A 19116-nucleotide genomic window follows, 5' to 3' on the forward strand; every position below is an offset into this window, starting at 1 on the left:
TTAACACTAAGGTCTCAGAGGTACTTGCCCGTCGGGCAAGTACAGATCATGTTCTACTTGCCCAAAGGTCATGCCCATTTGCCCAAAAAGTAAATCAAATCGTCCATTCAAATGTAATTACCGTTCAATTTAACATTTATTTAGTTTTACTTTCTTGGGCTGTGCGATAAACAATGTCAGACCTACATTTTGTATCCAAATACCTACATAGCTATGATTGAATATGACTATGGGTTTACACTTATTTTATATTTTTAAGTATAGCAACAGTGAAAACAGCACCTTATACAGTAGGTAAACAGTGCTCTTATTTGACATTCCACAGACCAGAAGACAGAGCGCTCTGGCCACGTTCAGGTGTTTTGACAGATATCTGGTGTTGTGTTTACAGATGGTTCCATCCCCGCTCAAACAAGCACTTCGTCGAAAGTGGGCAACCTGAAAGTAAACTCCACCTGCCCGAAAGATTTATTTACCTGCCGTGGGCACGGGCAGGTGGGCATCGGGGCAGGTGGGCAAGCCTTAGTGTCAATGCGTGTGTGTGTGTGTGTGTGTGTGTGTGTGTGTGTGTGTGTGTGTGTGAGAAGGTGACTGCAGTGATGGAAGAAGCAAGCACTCACATGTTTACTTAAAGGGGTTATGACACCTTAAGGGTTACTGTCACCTTAAGAAATTATATTAAAACAAGTTAATATTTTTATGATGTCATTGTGACCACGTGACCCACAGTCACCCACTGTTTACTACTATGACAACTTGGGGGCGTGGCAGGACCCCTTTAAGTAAAAGTGTAATGTAGAAATACTCAAGTAGAAATCCGGGTCCCTGTATTCAAAATGTACTTGGGCAAAAGTGCAAAAGTGTTGGCATCACAATGGACTTAAAGTACCAAAAGTAACAGTACTCATTGTGCTGAATGCCCCCAATATCACAAGTTAAAACGTAAAATGTATAAAATAATCTTTTGAAAAAAGCCGATCTACAAGCTCATGATGCGATGCATTGTGAGCATGTAGATCTGCTATTTTCAAATGCAGAAATATATACAGGGCTGAAGTGGTTAGTGTGTTTTGTAACAATAAAAATCTGCAAAGCAACTAGTAACTCAAGTTTTCATATAGGCCTAATTGTAGTGGAGTAAAAGTACAAAACCCTAACCCTAACCCTACAATATTTACCATTTAGTATTTAATATCAAGTATTGAAAATTATAAATAAAAAATAAAAAAGATCTTCAAAATTGTACTTAAGTACAGTACTTGAGTACATGTACGTAGTTACTTTACACCACTGTGTTACTGTAGCAGTGGTTAAACATTTACTGATATACTGATTGGGTTGACATTATACTGTATCTGTGCTGGTCATCAGGGGACATTTTGTGATGTATTATTTAATAATTTAACATTTTCTTTGATCGCTATGTTTGATGATCAGAATCAGGTTTCTGTGCTTTTCCCCTGCAAATGTCTGAGCCCTGAACCAAGTAGCAGACAGATTTCTTTTTTTTTTAATAATCATGCTTGTTTGCTCTATGCTATTTGAAAGAATGTACAGACTACAGAGATAAGTGTCCTTGATGTAATAACATCTATTGCTAAATTATCCCCTCACCCTTTTTTGTGCAGTTTAGAATGTGTGTCCTGCCTGTACTTTTTTTAAAACCTTTTTTATCTTTTTATTACAATCCAGAATTAACTTGTGGGTAAAATGCCACACTAACATTTTACTGCCTGTTCCTGCATAAGTGACAAATAATCACCTCTTGATGCTTGATCATATATCTCATACTCTTGCAGGTACAGTGCCAAGAACTTGACTTGGCATTTATCAATTATTTAGCCACAATAGAAAAACACAGACTTGAAGAAAGGGGGAAAGCCTGACTATTTATAGCTACTGTATGCCCTACATAATATAATTAAATCGGTGTGCAGAAATACTTTTATACAAGTGTGAGAAGCAGTTTGGGAGTTACTCAGTATTAACCTGAGACAAATACATACGGTACATTTAAAAACAATACTCACAGCACAGCACAATTTAAACAATCACAACATTTCCCAAAGATGCCAAATTGGAGCATACCAATTTTACTTTGATGCACAACACTTCAACAGGTTTCACAAATCACACATTCCGTCTCCCGAGATTTTTGGCGAGTGAAGTCTCGATAGACAGCATGTGACAACCTAATTAAGTAAGGTTGGAATGTTAGTGCTGGTTTACTTAAATGGGGAGCTTAAATCATGGTTCACTGACCATATGATTCTCAGTTCTCACCTATTGTGGTGTAATGCTTTGATGTTTAACCAAGTAGATTGCGTTGAGTCATATGGAATGAGATATTGTCTAGCACCTTTCTCTCTATTTATTTTGGCTCACCAGTTGCATACTAGAGATAATAAGAGGTCATCAGTTCCATACTGGTTTAAGGGGATTTTGAAAAAAAATATTATGGGGATTTTTAATGCGTATTATGCATATGCGTTTGTTCCTGTGAACTTTTGTTTTGGGAAATTGTTGGGAAACTTTTGAGAAGGAAATAATGCGTGTTTAATTTGGGTTTTATTACAAAAATATCTCTTATCCATTTGGGATTAAAAAATGTACCTGATCATCGGCATTGATATAATACATCAAAAGTAGAGAGTCTATCAAAATGTTATCATTGACAACCAGGCTTTAGGGTTTACGAATAGCCTTCAAAGAGTGCCATTCCCCTTGGTATTATCAGTTATTTTCTAAGTGTCACTTTCTCTTTGTGAAATGGTGAACCGGCTATCTCATCCTGGAACAAAACTCATATTTTCCATTAGAAGTATGTTGCCTGTCTGAGCTTTCACAATAAACAACGCGCATCCTCAAAATAATAGTCAGCTTATGGTTCGGAAATCTACGTCAATATAATACGTCAGTACAGTATCCTGTTTATTTTCACTGCTTACGATAACTTCGGCCGGAACCAAACTTTCTGTCTTGAAAGAAAGTCTATTAACCTTAAGCTACGTGTTTTCTGTTTCACAGTAGTCGCCTTAGAAGTCCCTTTTATTGCATTCATCCCGAATGCAACTACTGTATCTTACATTAGTAAGCAGGCCAAACGCATGAATGTGACACATTCTAATCATGCATCTGTATCATTTATGATGTTTCTGACCTGGTGGGTCAGGATCAGAAGTTGGGTCACTGGCAACACGTTACACTAGGAGGAAAGGAATATTGCTACTTAACCATTTAAACCCTATATACTTTGTTGACAGGGGTCCCCTAGGGGTCTATACACGGCCCCCTCCTTTTTTCCCCTCTACACCAAATCTCTGACAAAAATAGCCAATGAACAAGCTCACACATGGTGCATTTGTGAGCTTGTAGATCTGCTATTTTTGCCAAATAGTTGCCCCGCAATAGGGACGCATGTGGGTGCTTTAGGGACAATGGAACATTTCAGTCCCAGTGTGAAACCGTTTAGCACTACTGCTGCAAACATTTCCAAAACAAAAGTGACGCTTAATTAGTTAGCAGGCCACCTCCTTTTACCAACTCAAAAAGAGAGCAAAAGCATAATTTTCCAATCACTTATTTGGTAGGAGACCAGAATGCAACAGAAGCTCTGCAAACATGCAGCAAAATATGGGACTCAAAGGGGTATCTCACTTTAAAACAGTGGTTCTCAAAGACTCTGTGGGTTCCTTTAGGGGGGTCTAAATTGAACCGTACAAGTCTGTAACTCTGACAGTGTACAAATGGAACCAAATGAACCCTAACGGCTTCATTTGGTTCCATTTTGTACACTGTCAGGGGAGACCTTGAAATGTTATAGTTTGAAAAACACTGCTTTAAAACACTTGTGGGTTCATTTTCACATCTACTCTGGCTTTTTTATGCAAACTTGATTCAATAATTATTTGATCAGACATGCCTCCATACTACAGTAGGGCCATTCAATTTCAAACTCCACATTAACCACACTAGGTTAGCGACTCACCCCACGGAGGTTAGGGTTAGGGTGTCGAAAAGATGACACATAGAAACAGCGAAATGCTCCCGCATCATCTTACTATTACTTTTACCATTATATGAATTCTTTCAGTTTCTTGTTAGACATTTAAATGACGGCCCCTCATGCCATGAGTCACCAGAACCAGGGATGTGTGTTTTCAATGGAGTTTGAAGTTGAATGGGCTTGTACTGTATAGGAGGGGCTTGTGATAAAGACATGAAGTGTTTTAGTTCAAACTAAACAGATGACCATGATGCCATGCCACATTCACAGCTCTGAACCTAACCTTATATTCCCATTTTTTACCTTTATACCATACTCTCATCCTTTTGATATAATTTATTTCAGAGCAATTCAAGCTAAATTGCTTGCATGTGGCAGATACATGTTCAAATTATGATAGCTAATGTACAGTACTGTCTATCTGGAAGACATTAAGTGTTTTATCATAAGTTCACGTAAACAGCGTACAACACAAAGTGAGAGTCACTTTTACTACGTTACTCATCTGAATTAGTGCATTGAATTAGTGCATAGTCATTTCTTCAGCAGCACATTCTGTTTGGTTGACTCAGTCATATGACTTTCACTGTTTTCAATTGTTAAGTCATAAGCCACACATCACCACATCTGCTGCACTCACCCGGTAGAGTCATAGTTACTGTATATACCTTTTCTAATTAGACAACATAGGTGCCTGGGGAAGAAGGTAACATACTAAATATACTAAATACACTTCGATGTATACCACTGACAAATTAAAAATGAAAGTGAAATATATTTATTTGCATTGTACAAAAAGAGTTGAGGAAACAAGGGTTTTAATTTATTTACAAACAAGATAAAATCTCATAAAAAGTTAATGTTCCTGTATAAACTGTCCTTGAAAGAACCAAAGGTGGATTTTTCCCCCAGAAAGATCAGTATAGCATTACACATTGCAACAAAGGAAATAAAAACATTAGTACAAATTGGTTTTCTTCATTATCCTCAGAAACTCCTCTTCGTTGACCTCTCCGTCTCCGTCGCGATCTGCCTCGTCAATCATTTCCTAACAAATCGCGGAGGAAAATTATTTAAGTTATATACTGTATATACAGTGGTTAAATGCATGGAATAAAGCTAAATCAAATGGCATGACAGAACCACTTTGTCCTAATCTGTGATTTGTGACTAGTGCTCTGTTTACTGAAAAATCGAACCTCTGTTCGAAGTGGAGCTGTGTGTGTGTGTGTGTGTGTGTGTGTGTGTGTGTGTGTGTGTGTGTGTGTGTGTGTGTGCGCGTGTGTGTGTGCGCAACAGCACCCCTCCCTTAACATGTGTGGTCAAAAAAGGTTACTGCAGGCTACAGACAGACAGACACGGAGACAGACAGACAGACAGACAGACAGACAGACCCACACACACGGCCACGTATAGGGAGCTTGTGTTCCACACAGCTCCAAAAAGTAATTAACGCGGTAGGCATTCTAAAACCTACGTATGTTGCTGCTGTTCTACATTCAGATTGAGGCTTTGACCTTTGCTTTTATGAAATATTCGAGACCGTTCACGTTTCATGGAAGATGCTTCTGAACTAGCCCCTTTCGGGGCCCCTGTTTTAAAAATATATATATGTATTTAGGGAAGGCGGTAACCAAGGTCCCTTGAAGGTCCGTCCACTCTCCTTGGTACGCACGGGTACCACTGTCTGGTCACGGACAAATATAATGTCCCTCAAGTGTTGCTGAGATTCTTCAAAGATACAAAAAGATGCAGTAAGCTACCACGGAAACATTGGCGCTGCCGTTAAGTATTTTTATTCTATTTGTGAAATTTAGCTTTTCTTCCTCACTTCCCATGTCCTACGTTAGGGTGTGTTCTGATATGTACACTGGGAGTGCACTGGTACTATACCCAATACATGAGTGCCGTTAAATATTTGTAATCTTTTTTTATTTTAAATGTAACTGTTACATTTATAATAAAATAAAAAGATTACAAATATTTAACGGCAGAGCCGATTAGCGCCGATTCATACAAGTTACCGCAGCAGCCTACTGCATCTTTTTGTATCTTTGAAGAATCTCAGCAGCGACGTTATATTTGTCTGTGACCAGACAGTGGTACCCGTGCGCACCAGGGAGTGGACAGACCTTCAAGTCCAAAAAAGGTAATCAGAAAGGGGCTACTTCTGAATGTATTCTATAGCTAGTTGGAACACTTGAAATACTCCATCTTAAAACAACTAATAACTGAAAATAGCCGCGAATTGCAACTCTAGATTATTTTTTAATATGTTGAATCTCGAGTTGCAAACCATTGGCAGCCCATGCATCTAAACAGAAAAGTGCCATCTCTATCTGATTGTATTAAACGATGTTAAACTCACCAACATTGCAGCTGAACTGAAAGCTTGAATTATTCTCTCTATCTTCAAAGTGTTTGTTTCAGAAAGATCCACGTGTTAAACTTTGGAAATGCTTGTTTTCAATATCGCAACATCCCACTGCCTCCTGCATTATGTGCAATAAGAAGAGGTGGTACGCAGGACCGTTGAGTGATTTCCCACGAGCGCTTCCAAAGTTCAACACTTAAATAATCACCTGCACGGAACATGTCCACGGTGGATTTTGATGAAACAAACACTTTGAAGATAGAAAGGATAATTCAAGCTTTCAGTACAGCTGCAAAGTTGGTGAGTTTAACGTTGTTTAATACAATGAGATAGGACTTTTCTGTTTGGATGCATGGGCTGCCAAAGGTTGATATTGCAACTCTAAAAAAAAAAATCAAACCTCGGTTCGAAGTGGAGCGGTGAATCTGAGCAGCTATACGTGTGTGTGTGTGTGTGTGTGTGTGTGTGTGTGTGTGTGTTGCGTGTGCGTGTGAGTGAGTGGTGAGTGTGCCTGGCCTGCACAAAACAGCGCCCCTCCTTTAACTAGTGTGTTGTGTGTGGCCACTCAAGGTATTGCCAGGCTACGGACACGGCCACCCAGCCAGCCACCCACCCACATACCCACGGACATACCTGTCTATTGGGAGCGCTTTCACCGCTCCAAAAAAGCTAGAGTTGCAATTTGCGGCTAGTGAGCTTGTAGATCTGCTATTTTCAGTGCATGACGTGCTTCCATAGTAGACATGCTGACTTCTAGTATATTGACGACTGATAATTTTAATCCATGTTAACGAGGCAAGTTAAGTTCACAGTTGAAGATTTCAAAAGCTTCCACTCATCTGAGCCCAGGCTGAGAACCAGTGAAATACTTGAAGAGAGAAAGGTCTCACCTGTAACTCTTCATCGGTCAGGTTTTCACCCAGCTCCTTAGCAACTCTCTTCAGGTTTCTGAAGGAGATTTTCCCCGTTCCATCGTCATCGAACAACCGGAAAGCCTTCAGTATTTCCTCCTTCGAGTCCTTTTCGCTCTGATAAAACAATGAATGTGTGATCATATACAGTGAAATCCTTAGTCTCAATCTAAAGGTACACTGTGCTCTATTATACTAGAACTACAGTACTAGAGTGTTTGTTTAGTGGTCTTACTTTCTCTAATAAACCTGAAATGTTCTTTTTCTTTAGGTCGGGATACCAATTTTATCCAATCAGGAGGGAGAACCCATACAGGATACATGAAGAAATGAACAGACAAAATGGGAACTGGAACACTATTAAATTGAAGCTGATAAAAATGGGTACTCCTTCCTGATTGGCTGAAATTGGCAATCCACCTTAAAATGTTTATTTTATTAAAGAGCTGGGAAGACCCCTGTTAAGGAACGCACACTATAGCAATGATTACCAGAATATAGAGCTTTTTTGGTTAAAACAAGAACATTTGCTTTAATCAATAAATATCACTTTGTACACTACCTTTTAACTGGAGAGTGTACAAATGGACTTAATTTCTGTACACTCCTTGTGTTTAAGAATTATTTCCATGAATGATGGCAGGTAAATAGGCTATATTTCTCTCAAGGTTTTCCTTATTTTCCTGGACAAAAGTGTTATATACAGTATACTATTACACTCACCATTTTCTGCGTCATCATACCAAGAAAGTCGCTGAAGTCTATTGTTCCGGAGCCCTCCTTATCTATGTCTGAAATCATCTTTTTGATTTCTTCTTTCTTTGGTTCAAAGCCGAGTGCTCGCATGGCGACCTGAATAAAGTAAATGCATGAGACACTTTAAGCACACTATTTGACCCTGGAAGGATTCCATTTTCAGTTCAGTGTAGAATTACACAAGATTAACCTGTGACGATGTACACATGCAAATATGTACTGTAGTATACTGTACATACTGTATACATAGTATGCATACTCCATACACTTTCTTATTGCATGACAAAACAGGTCAAATCACAGTTTTAACACATAATCAAATGCAAACAAAGCATATTATACCAATATTATTTGTACATTTATGGTTTGTAGTGGTGCTCTTTCAAATTCAAGAGGTAATCTAACATGAATCAAGCCATTTCGCATTTCCAAAACTAGGTAATAGGACTCATTTACTATTGGCAGTATTTGCTCCATTTGTGTCTTGCTAAAAGGAATTCTCCATACAATGCTTTGTATTATATAGGCATAACTTTGCCATGCAACATTAATGTCCCAATACATATATAGTATTATTATGGTTATATTCACAGTTCACAGACATTTTGATTTTCAGAACTTTCTTACCAAATATGAATAATAAACCTCCCGATCAGAGCGGGCTCAACATTTAGTTCCTTAATTAATATGAGAACCAGTCTACCAGAACCTTATGTTCAGTTCCTTCTATCTATCAGAACCACAACCATCAGTCCAGTTCCTTCACATCTATCAGAACCATAACCATCAGTCCAGTTCCTTCACATCTATCAGAACCATAACCATCAGTCCAGTTCCTTCACATCTATCAGAACCATAACCATCAGTCCAGTTCCTTCACATCTATCAGAACCATAACCATCAGTCCAGTTCCTTCACATCTATCAGAACCAACCTTGAGTTCCTTCACGTCTATGGTTCCTGTTCCCTCGGCATCAAACAGATCGAAGGCTTCTCGGATCTCCTGCTTCTGTTCCTCAGTCAGCTCTGCTTTGGGACCAGCAGGCTTCTTCCTTTGGCTAGCAGTGGGAGTGGGTTTTCGATAGCCGGTAGCCTGAGACATTAAAACAATACCAGGTCAGTAGAGCATTGGTTCTCAAAGTGGGGTCCGGGGACCCCCAGGGGTCCTTGAGGGAGTTCCAGCGGGTCGCAAACAATATAGTTAGAAACCAAATGGACCCATATTCATTTGTACACTCTCAGACTTAAATGATCATTGATTTTACAATATAAATTGGGGTCTCAGAGATAGAATACAATGTAGAAATACCATTAAATAGGGGTTCGTAGCCTTGGGTCCACCCTATGTTCCCCAGGTTCTATGTTCTATGTTCCCCACAGGTTAACCTGCATTAGTTTTACTGAGGTTAGGGTTAAGGTTAGGTTTATGTGGTAAGAAAGTGGGGAACATAGAACCTGGGGAACATAGGTACGGTACCCGAAGCCTAATGCATGTCAAACTGGGGGTCCTAGGTTGAGAATCACTGCTATAGGGTAAAGATCTTCTCTTATGGCAATATGGGGGTCCCTGGCATATCTTTTCAATGGGGGTCCGTGGGCTAATACGTGTCAAATGTGGGGGTCCTTGACTTGAATTAGTTTCGGAACCACTGCCATAATTAATTATAGGTCTATCAACACAAGTATGCATCACAAAAACAGGTTTACTCTGTATTGAGGTGAGGAAACTAGCTTCCAAACAGAGACGCATGTTAGCTTCCACCATGTAGTTAGCAGGCTGAGGCGACGTTTTTCTTTCAAACTTCTATCCGAAACTCACTGCAACAGACGTAAAGTTGTGTACACACACATTCATTATAGAGAAAAGCATACCATTTCGAGCGATTCCCTGATCAGGACGGAGTGATCACAGAACAGATGATGACAACAAAGTAAGCCGAGCAGCAGCAACAACAACAACCAGCCAACAACAAACGAACGACGGGTAAAGTTTTGCTCCGCTTGGAGTGACAAGAATCTTATCCAATCCACACACAGAGTTCACCAGGCTTTGCGTGTCTTGGCCAATCACAAAGCTGAGTGGGCGGGACAGCATGACGTCTGCCAATCGTTTAGTTCGTTTCGGCTGGTCTCCTAGCAACCAGAGTGAAGCCCTGCGTGGCCTGCCCATGCGCAGTGTCACCCCGACACACACAGGACCAACTGGAGCTGCTGGACGTTAGAGACGCTATCATCACATCTCAGATCAGGTATGTATGTTTGTTCTTTGTGGTCTACATAGTTTGTAAGACATGTAGCCCATTATAAACCATGCTATTTCCGTTGTTATCGCCAGGACACAGCAGCTACAATTCAAAACAACAAGGAAGCAGCAGTAGACAATAGGTAGCTCGCAAGCTTGAAGCTATAGTAATGTCATCGTATCCTCACTTGGTGGCAGACTGGCAGTTTATAGCATCACTGTGTTGATGGCATATGGATTTAGCATTAGCCGCAAATTGCAACACTAGATTTTTTGTATACTCGGATGAATCTAGGGTTGCAATACCTCCCATAGGGATCCAATGCATGAAAACAGTTTTTTGCTATCTGATTGTATTAAACGACTTCAAACTCACCAATATTGTGGCTCTATGGAAAGCTTGGAATTTACTCTTGCTATCTGCAAAGTGTTTGTTTCTGAAAAATCCACCGTAGAATTGTTATCATTTTATTTTCTGTCAAGAAATTCAGTTCGGGTGATTATTTTTTCTAAGTGCTGGAGTTTGGAAGCGCTTGTGGGAAGTCACTCAGCAGTCCTGTGTACCAGCTGGTTCTAAATGCCACATAGCCTAATGCAGGAGGCAGCGGGACATGGCGTTATAGACGAGCGCTTCCGAAGTTCAAGACTTAGAAAAAAAACATGTCTTCTCGGATTTCTTGACAGAAAATAAAATGATAACAATTCTACGGTGGATTTTTCAGAAACAAACACTTTGCAGATAGCAAGAGTAAATTCCAAGCTTTCCATAGAGCCACAATATTGGTGAGTTTGAAGTCGTTTAATACAATCAGATAGCAAAAAACTGTTTTCATGCATTGGATCCCTATGGGAGGTATTGCAACCCTAGATTCATCCGAGTATAAAAAAAATCTAGTGTTGCAATTTGCGGCTAATTTAGCATGTGGAAGTGCAGTGCAGTTGCAGTCTTTATTTACAGCAATGTGTTTCCCAGCTTTTTATCCTGTGATACTTCTCTCTCTCTCTCTCTCTCTCTCTCTCTCTCTCTAAAAGAGGAAACATTTGAATAGAATAGAATAGAATAGTTCATTGTCATTATATTGTGTGATCCCGATTGATGCTTTCAACAACTAAAAAAATAAAGAAACAAACATATACTTATACTGTTATTAGTTACAAACCCAGTAAAAACGACACTGTTTAAAAGTATACATGAAAAAAGACTAATGATATGATATTACAGAGCCATTAGCCGCAAATTGCAACACTAGATTTTTGGAGCTGTGTGCAGCTCCCTATACGTGGCTGTGTGGGTCTGTGTGTGTGTCTGTCTGTGTGTCTGTCTGTGTGTGTGTATGTAGCCTGACTTCGGCGCGTAACTAGTGCCGCACCATTTACGCCACTCGCGCAATATATACATCAAAATGTGCGGCTCGGCCGGGAATGGTGTTCTATTACCTTTCGTTCCGATCCGCCTTACCATGCCGACGTAATCGGCAAAAAACGACGCTTAATTGTCCCCATTGACTTATAATGGGACAATGCAAGAAATCACTTTCAAGTATTTTTCTCTCGTAAACCATAGGAGCTACAGTTTCAAACCTCGGAGAGGAGATTCATAATGATTTTAAGAATGAATCGAAAAATAATTACATCACTCGGCCTCATGGTGGCGCTATAACGGCCCACTTTACGTTTTGCCCCGTAACTCTTGAACCGTAGATCGGAAAATTAAACTTATTTTTTCCCTGGATTCCTTGGGTCAAGACGCATCTCCCCATATAGGCCACGCCCATTTGCGCCAGGATAGATTTTCCGCCATCTTGAATTTTCTCCAAAACACACTTTTTGCTCCTTTTCCTACATATTTTCTTCAAATGTCACAAAAATCGGTACACATGATCTACACACACACACACACACACACACACACACACACACACACACACACACACACACATACACACACACACACACACACACACACACACACACACACACACACACACACACAGCTCCACTTCACACGGGTGTGATTTTTTTATAATCGGATGAATCTAGGGTTGCAATACCTCCCATAGGCAGCCAATGCATCAAAGCAGTTTTTTGCTATCTGATTGTATTAAACGACTTCAAACTCACCAATATTGTGGCTCTATGGAAAGCTTGGAATTTTTGAGTTACTTTCTATCCAAGAAATTTGGTTCAGGTGATTCTTTTTTCTAAGTCCTGGAGTTTGGAAGCGCTCGTGGAAAATCCCTCAACGGTCCTGTGACCACCTGGTTCTAAATGTCACATTATGCAGGAGGCAGCGGGACATGGCGTTATAGAAGACAAGCGCTTCCGAAGTTCAACACTTAGAAAATAAACCATGTCTGCTCAGATTTCTTGACAGAAAATAAATCATAACAATTATACGGTGGATTTTTCAGAAACAAACACTTTGCAGATATCAAGAGTAAATTCCAAGCTTTCCATAGAGCCGCAATATTGGTGAGTTTGACGTCGTTTAATACAATCAGATAGCAAAAAACTGTTTTGATGCATTGGCTGCCTATGGGAGGTATTGCAACCCTAGATTCATCCGATTATAAAAAAATCTAGTGTTGCAATTTGCGGCTACAGAGCCATCTAAACAATAAATATATTGTGTAAAAGTTAATTTTGATCTGTAATTTAAGTTGAAACTTTCAGATATCCTAGATACATTTTGAATACAGTGAAACATTCAAAATCCATATCTCAAAATATTACACGTGACCACTCAAAACAAGGATATATAATACAAAAATGTCAACCTTCTGAAGTCAGAGTTGCTTGTAGTCCAGTGTGAAGTTTCCGCAGTCAATGATAATTTGGGTTGCTAAAACTTGCTATGGAATGTGCATGCTTTTTTACACAATTTTATTATTTTATTAGATAGATAGATACCTTCATTATCCCAAGGGGGAAAATCAGTCGCCCGGAGGCAGCACAGCAGTTTAAGGATATTTACAAAGTTACAGAGAAGTATGAAAAGAAAAAAATTGGAACAGCGTACAGTAAAGAGCAAGGTACATCAAAGAAAGGGAACGAAGAATATATATGTCACATGTCACAGTGTTTTTGAGAATCAGTAAGATTGAGAACAGGAGCGCTCGTTTTTGGGCACAAGGTGGAGCAGGCGGTGCCTCCTTTCGGGAACTAGGAATAATTTGACTGAGGTTAGGGTTAGGATTAGGGTTAGGTTTAAGCATAGTTTTACTGAGGTTAGGATTAGTCCATCTTGAGATCTTCAGTTACTGGAGTAAGAGAGGAAATGACCGTTTTGTCTACCCAGGGCGGAGATGCGAGAGACTAGGAAAGTCTTTTGTACCGCTTTCTCTCAAGCTGTACAACGAGACACACAACGGTCGATTGACAAGGACTACCTTCCTAACGTAGGACGACGGTAGCCTTTTTTTTCCTTACTGGAACTATATCTGCACTGACTTTGACCTCTAAGGACCTTCCAGGGAGGGTGTGTTTTTGTGCGTCTTGCCGCATCACCCTTTCTTGTTTATTTTTATTCTTTTTTGCTAGTTGTTTTTATCGCTCTGACCTTTGGACACTGCACTATTAGGTTGTGTTAGTAATTTTCTTTTAGTATTTCTGCTTGTGTTTGACTTGATGTAGAGTAGAGGTCTTCGGACCTGCCCGAGATCCGAAATTACCCGCGATCCGAACCGCCCCGAGCCGGGTAACGGGGCCGTTTTCGAGCTTTTACCGCGGGGCGGGCCGGGGCCGGGGCCGTCTGCCCCGGTTCCCCGGGTATCTCCTGTTACCCGAGTGGAGCCGAGACAGGCCGAGATTGAAGTGAAAGCGAACGCAACAACTGCACCAAATAGATAACGCCACACGATGGCACTAAAGATGCAGCATGTAATCTGTTGCATTGGTTGTGAGAACTGACTCACTCAGTCACAACAACACTGACTGTATCAGTTGGATTGTTATTATTATCAAAGATATTAACGTAACGTTTTGGTTAACGGTTTACAATGGAGTTGTCATTGCGTGTTGTCATGCTCTGCAGAGCAAAATGGACACTCAAAGCAGAAAGATATAATGAACAACACATGCGACAGAAAACGATAGCATTAGCATTTGATAGCCAAAGAAGAAGGAATAAAAACATGGATTTATTTGTATTTACAAACTGTCCGCATTGACTTACTGGTCTGGGAAAAGATCATCTTTTGGCGAGAGGCACAGCGCCGCTGACAGCAACAGCAGCACCGTGGCGACGTTAGGTAAGAAATATGTCTGATACAACTCTTAATATAATAACGTTGGCATTCTTTCATTTCGGGGCGACAGGTTCGGGTCTCGGATCTCCCGTTCTGCTCGGGTTTCGGATCCAATTTTTCTAATAACAGGCGGGGCCGTTCGGATCGGATCCATCACGTCTCGGGGCTGATCGGGTAACGGTTCTCAAATTCCAAATGATAGACGGGGCCATATGGGTCCGGGTCCATTTCCCCCGGGTCCTTTTGGGTTCGGGTAGTTCAAATTGGACCCGTGAAGACCTCTAATGTAGAGATACTTGTTGCACTAACTAGCATTGACTGTATGGTCACTTTGATTTGGGCACTGTATTATTTTTTGATAGTCGTGCTTTAAGACACTTTATGTATATATATTATTCGTTCCCTTTCCTGTTGTACCTTGCTCTTACTGTACTTACTGTACTCTGTACTCTGTTCTTGTTTTTTCTTTTTATCTTTTTCATACTTCTCTGTAACTTTGTAAATAACCTTATACTGCTGTGCTGCCTCTGGGCAACAAATTTTCCCCCTTGGGATAATAAAGGTATCTATCTATCTATCTATCTATCTATCTATCTATCTATCTATCTATCTATCTATTAGTATTAGGGTTAGGTTTAGGCATAGTTTTACTGAGGTTAGGATTAGGGTTAGGTTTAGGCATAGTTTTACTGAGGTCAGGGTTAGGGTTAGGTTTAGGCATAGTAGCATTCACCAGCGTGGGACTAATGCAGTCAAATGCTCTACCAATGAGACATGAGCTTCTTCCAGGGACTGCCCATAAGGTGAACTAAAACAAGCACTCCTTTCTCAATCTTACTGATTTTTCAAATAAACTGTAACATATACATAAAGTGTCAAAAACAGTCAACAAATATTAGCAAATAACTTGAACAAATGTGTCCTTTTTCACAGTTCAGACCCCTCAAGTCATGGCTGGAAGTTCACTTGTAAACCAGAGACGACATGTTGGACTGCAGCAGCTCTCGGCGCTGGCAGGAATAACACATTCCTCCTTGGGACCCGCGACAACGTACAAGTTCATCCAGGACGAGGACAGTGGAGAGTCCTCTGTGGTCTGCTCGTGTTTCCGCCTCCTGGAGAACCTGGAGGTGACGTGTGCAGTGGGTCAGCTGACCTGGGAGACCATACAGGCTCACCAGAAGACCTGGCACTCTGGCTCACAGTGTCTGCTTTTCCTTGCAGGTAGGGCCACCCCAGTCTGGCTAACCATCGTCAAAGAAAAGGGAACGCCCTCTCTGTTTGTTCCTCTACCTTTGCTTAGCTATCAGAGTCTGTCTTGAGAGATTAGGGCTGCCCTGACACAAAGTTAGTCCTGTCAATCTCAATTAGTTTGCATAGTTGTAATAATAGACACATGTTAATACTTTTTCAAAACATTCTAAGTTGAAATGGCAGATCAGCAAGCTCTTGACACGTAAATTGTGTTTTTTAAGTTTAAAATGAATATTTGTATATTTCAGTTATTTGTCATAATCTGCCCTGTGAAATGTTTTATTTAAAAGGGCAAACATGTAATTTTTTAATATTATGTTCCAATGTCAGACTGTGTCAAAAACACAATTTATCCCATTAAGCCCATTAAAAGTCTCAGTTTAGATTTTTGCGTTGGCTATTCATAATAGCTCACTTCATGCCACGCTGCGAGCTTGTACTGTACATCTGCTATTATAATTTATTTCTTACATTTTGAACAATCTTGAAAGAACTACTGTACCAGTTTAGAAGACATTATGTAGAATCGGCCTCAGTTCGATTATTTGCCTGACAATGAATCGCCAAATAAAACGTCATGATGGTGACAACGATCCTATCTGCAGGAGCATGGAGTCGGGCTGCTCTGGAGTGTCTCCACAGAGGGGTTTCAATACCACACATCATCTCAACCATGTCTGAAGGGCTGGAGATATGTCTGGACGTGTGCAGGAAGAACAGCGTCTCCATCGAGGACCTCGGCTCAGCGGGGTCTGGGAGGATTCGCGCCGCCACACCTCAAGGTTTGCAACTTGAACAAAGGAAACCTAGTGCGGTGGAACCGTTGCAGGCGTCGTCCCTTCTCCAAAGAAGGGCAACTCCCAAGACTCAGAAATTCCCCTCCGGACAGCATAAAATAAAACTCAGCCACAGTAGACATTTTTGTGAAGCCAAGGCTGACAATGTCGTATCTAAACGAGTTGACGTTGTCCATGTTGCGAGGGCAGTGAGCCACGGTCATGTCGATACAATGGATTTAGTGGTGGAAGCCGGCCTGATGCAGTCAAAAAACAATACATTTAGTGCAAGTCATTCAACGTTTGACATCAATAAGCTGGTAACTTGCGTTCTGCCGAATTTATCAGAGGAACATGCTTGCGTTTTACCCGGTTGTGTGGCTCTGTTATCTGCCGAACAGGCTTATGTCATACGGTGCTTGAAGGACAAGCACTTGAACGTTGCCCTCATTGACGGAGATCTGTGTGACGGGTATCGCCATGTTGGCTTCAATAAGCCAACGGGTGTAGCGATCGTGTCTGAAACGCTGGCCACAGGGAGTTTAAGCAAAGAGGAAGACTGGATAGAGAAAGTATTGGCAACTCTGTTGAAACTGAAAGTGAATCTGATTCTACTCACTGGTGCTGTGAATGAAAAACTGCTGCAGTGCTGCATCAGGCACACTGTCCTCGTGGTGGAGAAAATGAGACCCTCCATTTTGAGGGCCTTTGCGGACGCAACTGGGGCCATCCCTGTAGCCTATGCTACCCAGCTGACGAGGCATTGTGTCGGCGCTGGGTTACAGGTCACCGTATGGAGAGACCTCAGCGGTGGCGACGAGAGGAGATCATCACTAGCAGTAAACATCTCTAGTAATAACAACGGCACCGGACTGGTCACAGCGATCCTCACAAGCTGCGTACGAGCTAAACTGCAGGCCCTGGAGGACCGGTTTTGGAGCTGCGCTTATCGCTTACACTGGGCGCTGAGAGACGGTGCAGTACTGCCCGGGGCTGGAGCCATAGAGATGCTTTGCGTTCACGGCCTTCAAACGCACGTTTGTTCGACTCATCGAACCACAGCGCAAATGGGAAGCAACCCCTACAGAGATGTAGTGCTGCCGCTCATGGCGGACGGTTTGATGGACTATGTCTCCACCATTATGGTGAACAGCGGCGGGTGCTCCAAAGTGGAGGCTTGGACTTCACTCAGCGAACAGCTGAAAGACTTTTCCGGAGTGTCTTGCATCAATGCCAAGTTCTCAAAACTCCTCCTTTCGGAAGGTGAGATGGAAGACGGGCCGAGTCCCTCTGACGTGAAATCCGGCGACGATACGTCAGCTGCGAGGGTTTTTGACAATGTGAGTGTGAAGATGGAAGCGTGGAGGAAGGCTCTAGATCTGGTGTTCATTGTGTTGCAGACTGATGCTGAGGTCATCACTGGCATTGATGACAAGACTGTCGATGCACAGGCCAACGTATCGCTGCTATGATTGTTTGTTATCTGTTGGGGTTCTGTTGGCTCAATCAGAATGAGTGAGAGAGAATGACAGGGTCTGATTTAAATGGTAAAAGAATGTCACAGCAAAATCATTTTACTTGTTTTCATCAGCCTGTTATTTCTTTACATTGGCTTATATCTGTTTTTATTCTGTCATAGGCTGTGTCACAAGCAGTGGTTCTCAACCTTTTCAGGCTGTGACCCCCAAAATACCTAATCATTTAACTGGAGACCCCGCCACCCTACGAGCACTAAGAGTTGAGGCATAACATTTTGTATAACACAGTTCTATTGTGAAAATAGCCGATCTACAGATCGGCTATTTTCAAAATTTCCGCCTCTAATATTTGACAATTTGGCCAATGTTTAATTTCTCATTGTTGAGGTATTAAAATGTCCTTAAATTGTCACTTTAGAAATGTGCATAACTCTATACACTTGAACTTTATGTTGGTTTGTTTACTTTTGAGTGAGAAAACAATGTTCCACATTAAGTTAATCATCTGGGGACCACCCATAATAATTTGGGGACCCCCCTGGGGGGTCCCGAGACTCCCGACCCACAGGTTAAGAACCACTGACATAAAGGAACACAAGAGCTACCATGCGATTGGTGTCCTATCTCTGACCACATGGGGGAGACAAACTATCTATTTAGTTTCTCTTTCCAATGTGTATCACATCCAAAAATCCAAATGGCATTTTCTTAGTATAGTATGTTTTTTTTTATATTTTATTCTGTGTGTCTTTGTGATTTTGACACACTGTACACGGTACCTATGTCTGTTACTGTGACATAGAACTCTCGCTGCTAGGCGGCTTTCGGTCTAGGGCTGTCACGATATGACATTTTACATGACGATTAATTGTCACTCAAATAATTGGCGATTAACGATTTAATTGTGTTTTTGACGTTGATAATTACATTTCTGTTTGGCTTTTAGGCTTTGAAGTTGCATATGGTAGATATGATACATAACCTAAATGCACATACTGACATATTTGACGACTTACTACTTAAAAAATAACATTGATAGTGGAAATAGCCGATCTACAAGCTCACAACGCGT

The 19116-nt window shown here is 41.1% G+C and overlaps 2 protein-coding genes across 2 annotated transcripts; one reads left to right on the plus strand and one right to left on the minus strand.

Moving 5' to 3' along the window:
- Positions 1–4768: 4768 nt before the first annotated feature.
- cetn4 (centrin 4) lies at positions 4769–10016 on the minus strand. Its single transcript, XM_080745929.1, has 5 exons — positions 9920–10016; positions 8982–9140; positions 8015–8143; positions 7271–7408; positions 4769–5054 (listed from the first exon to the last, which is right to left on the minus strand). The coding sequence occupies exons 1-5, from the start codon at positions 9920–9922 to the stop codon at positions 4965–4967; spliced, it is 519 nt and encodes a 172-aa protein (XP_080602055.1). The 5' UTR covers positions 9923–10016; the 3' UTR covers positions 4769–4964.
- A 124-nt stretch (positions 10017–10140) lies between these two features.
- On the plus strand, positions 10141–18038 carry bbs12 (Bardet-Biedl syndrome 12; the record flags this gene model as incomplete). The annotated part of the gene is made up of 4 exons (XM_080746798.1): positions 10141–10264; positions 15470–15760; positions 16396–16572; positions 16915–18038. The coding sequence occupies 4 exons, from the start codon at positions 10141–10143 to the stop codon at positions 18036–18038; spliced, it is 1716 nt and encodes a 571-aa protein (XP_080602924.1).
- Positions 18039–19116: the final 1078 nt, after the last annotated feature.

The sequence above is a fragment of the Nannobrachium achirus genome (assembly GCF_963921795.1).
Source record: "Nannobrachium achirus genome assembly, chromosome: 17".
Taxonomy (NCBI): domain Eukaryota; kingdom Metazoa; phylum Chordata; class Actinopteri; order Myctophiformes; family Myctophidae; genus Nannobrachium; species Nannobrachium achirus.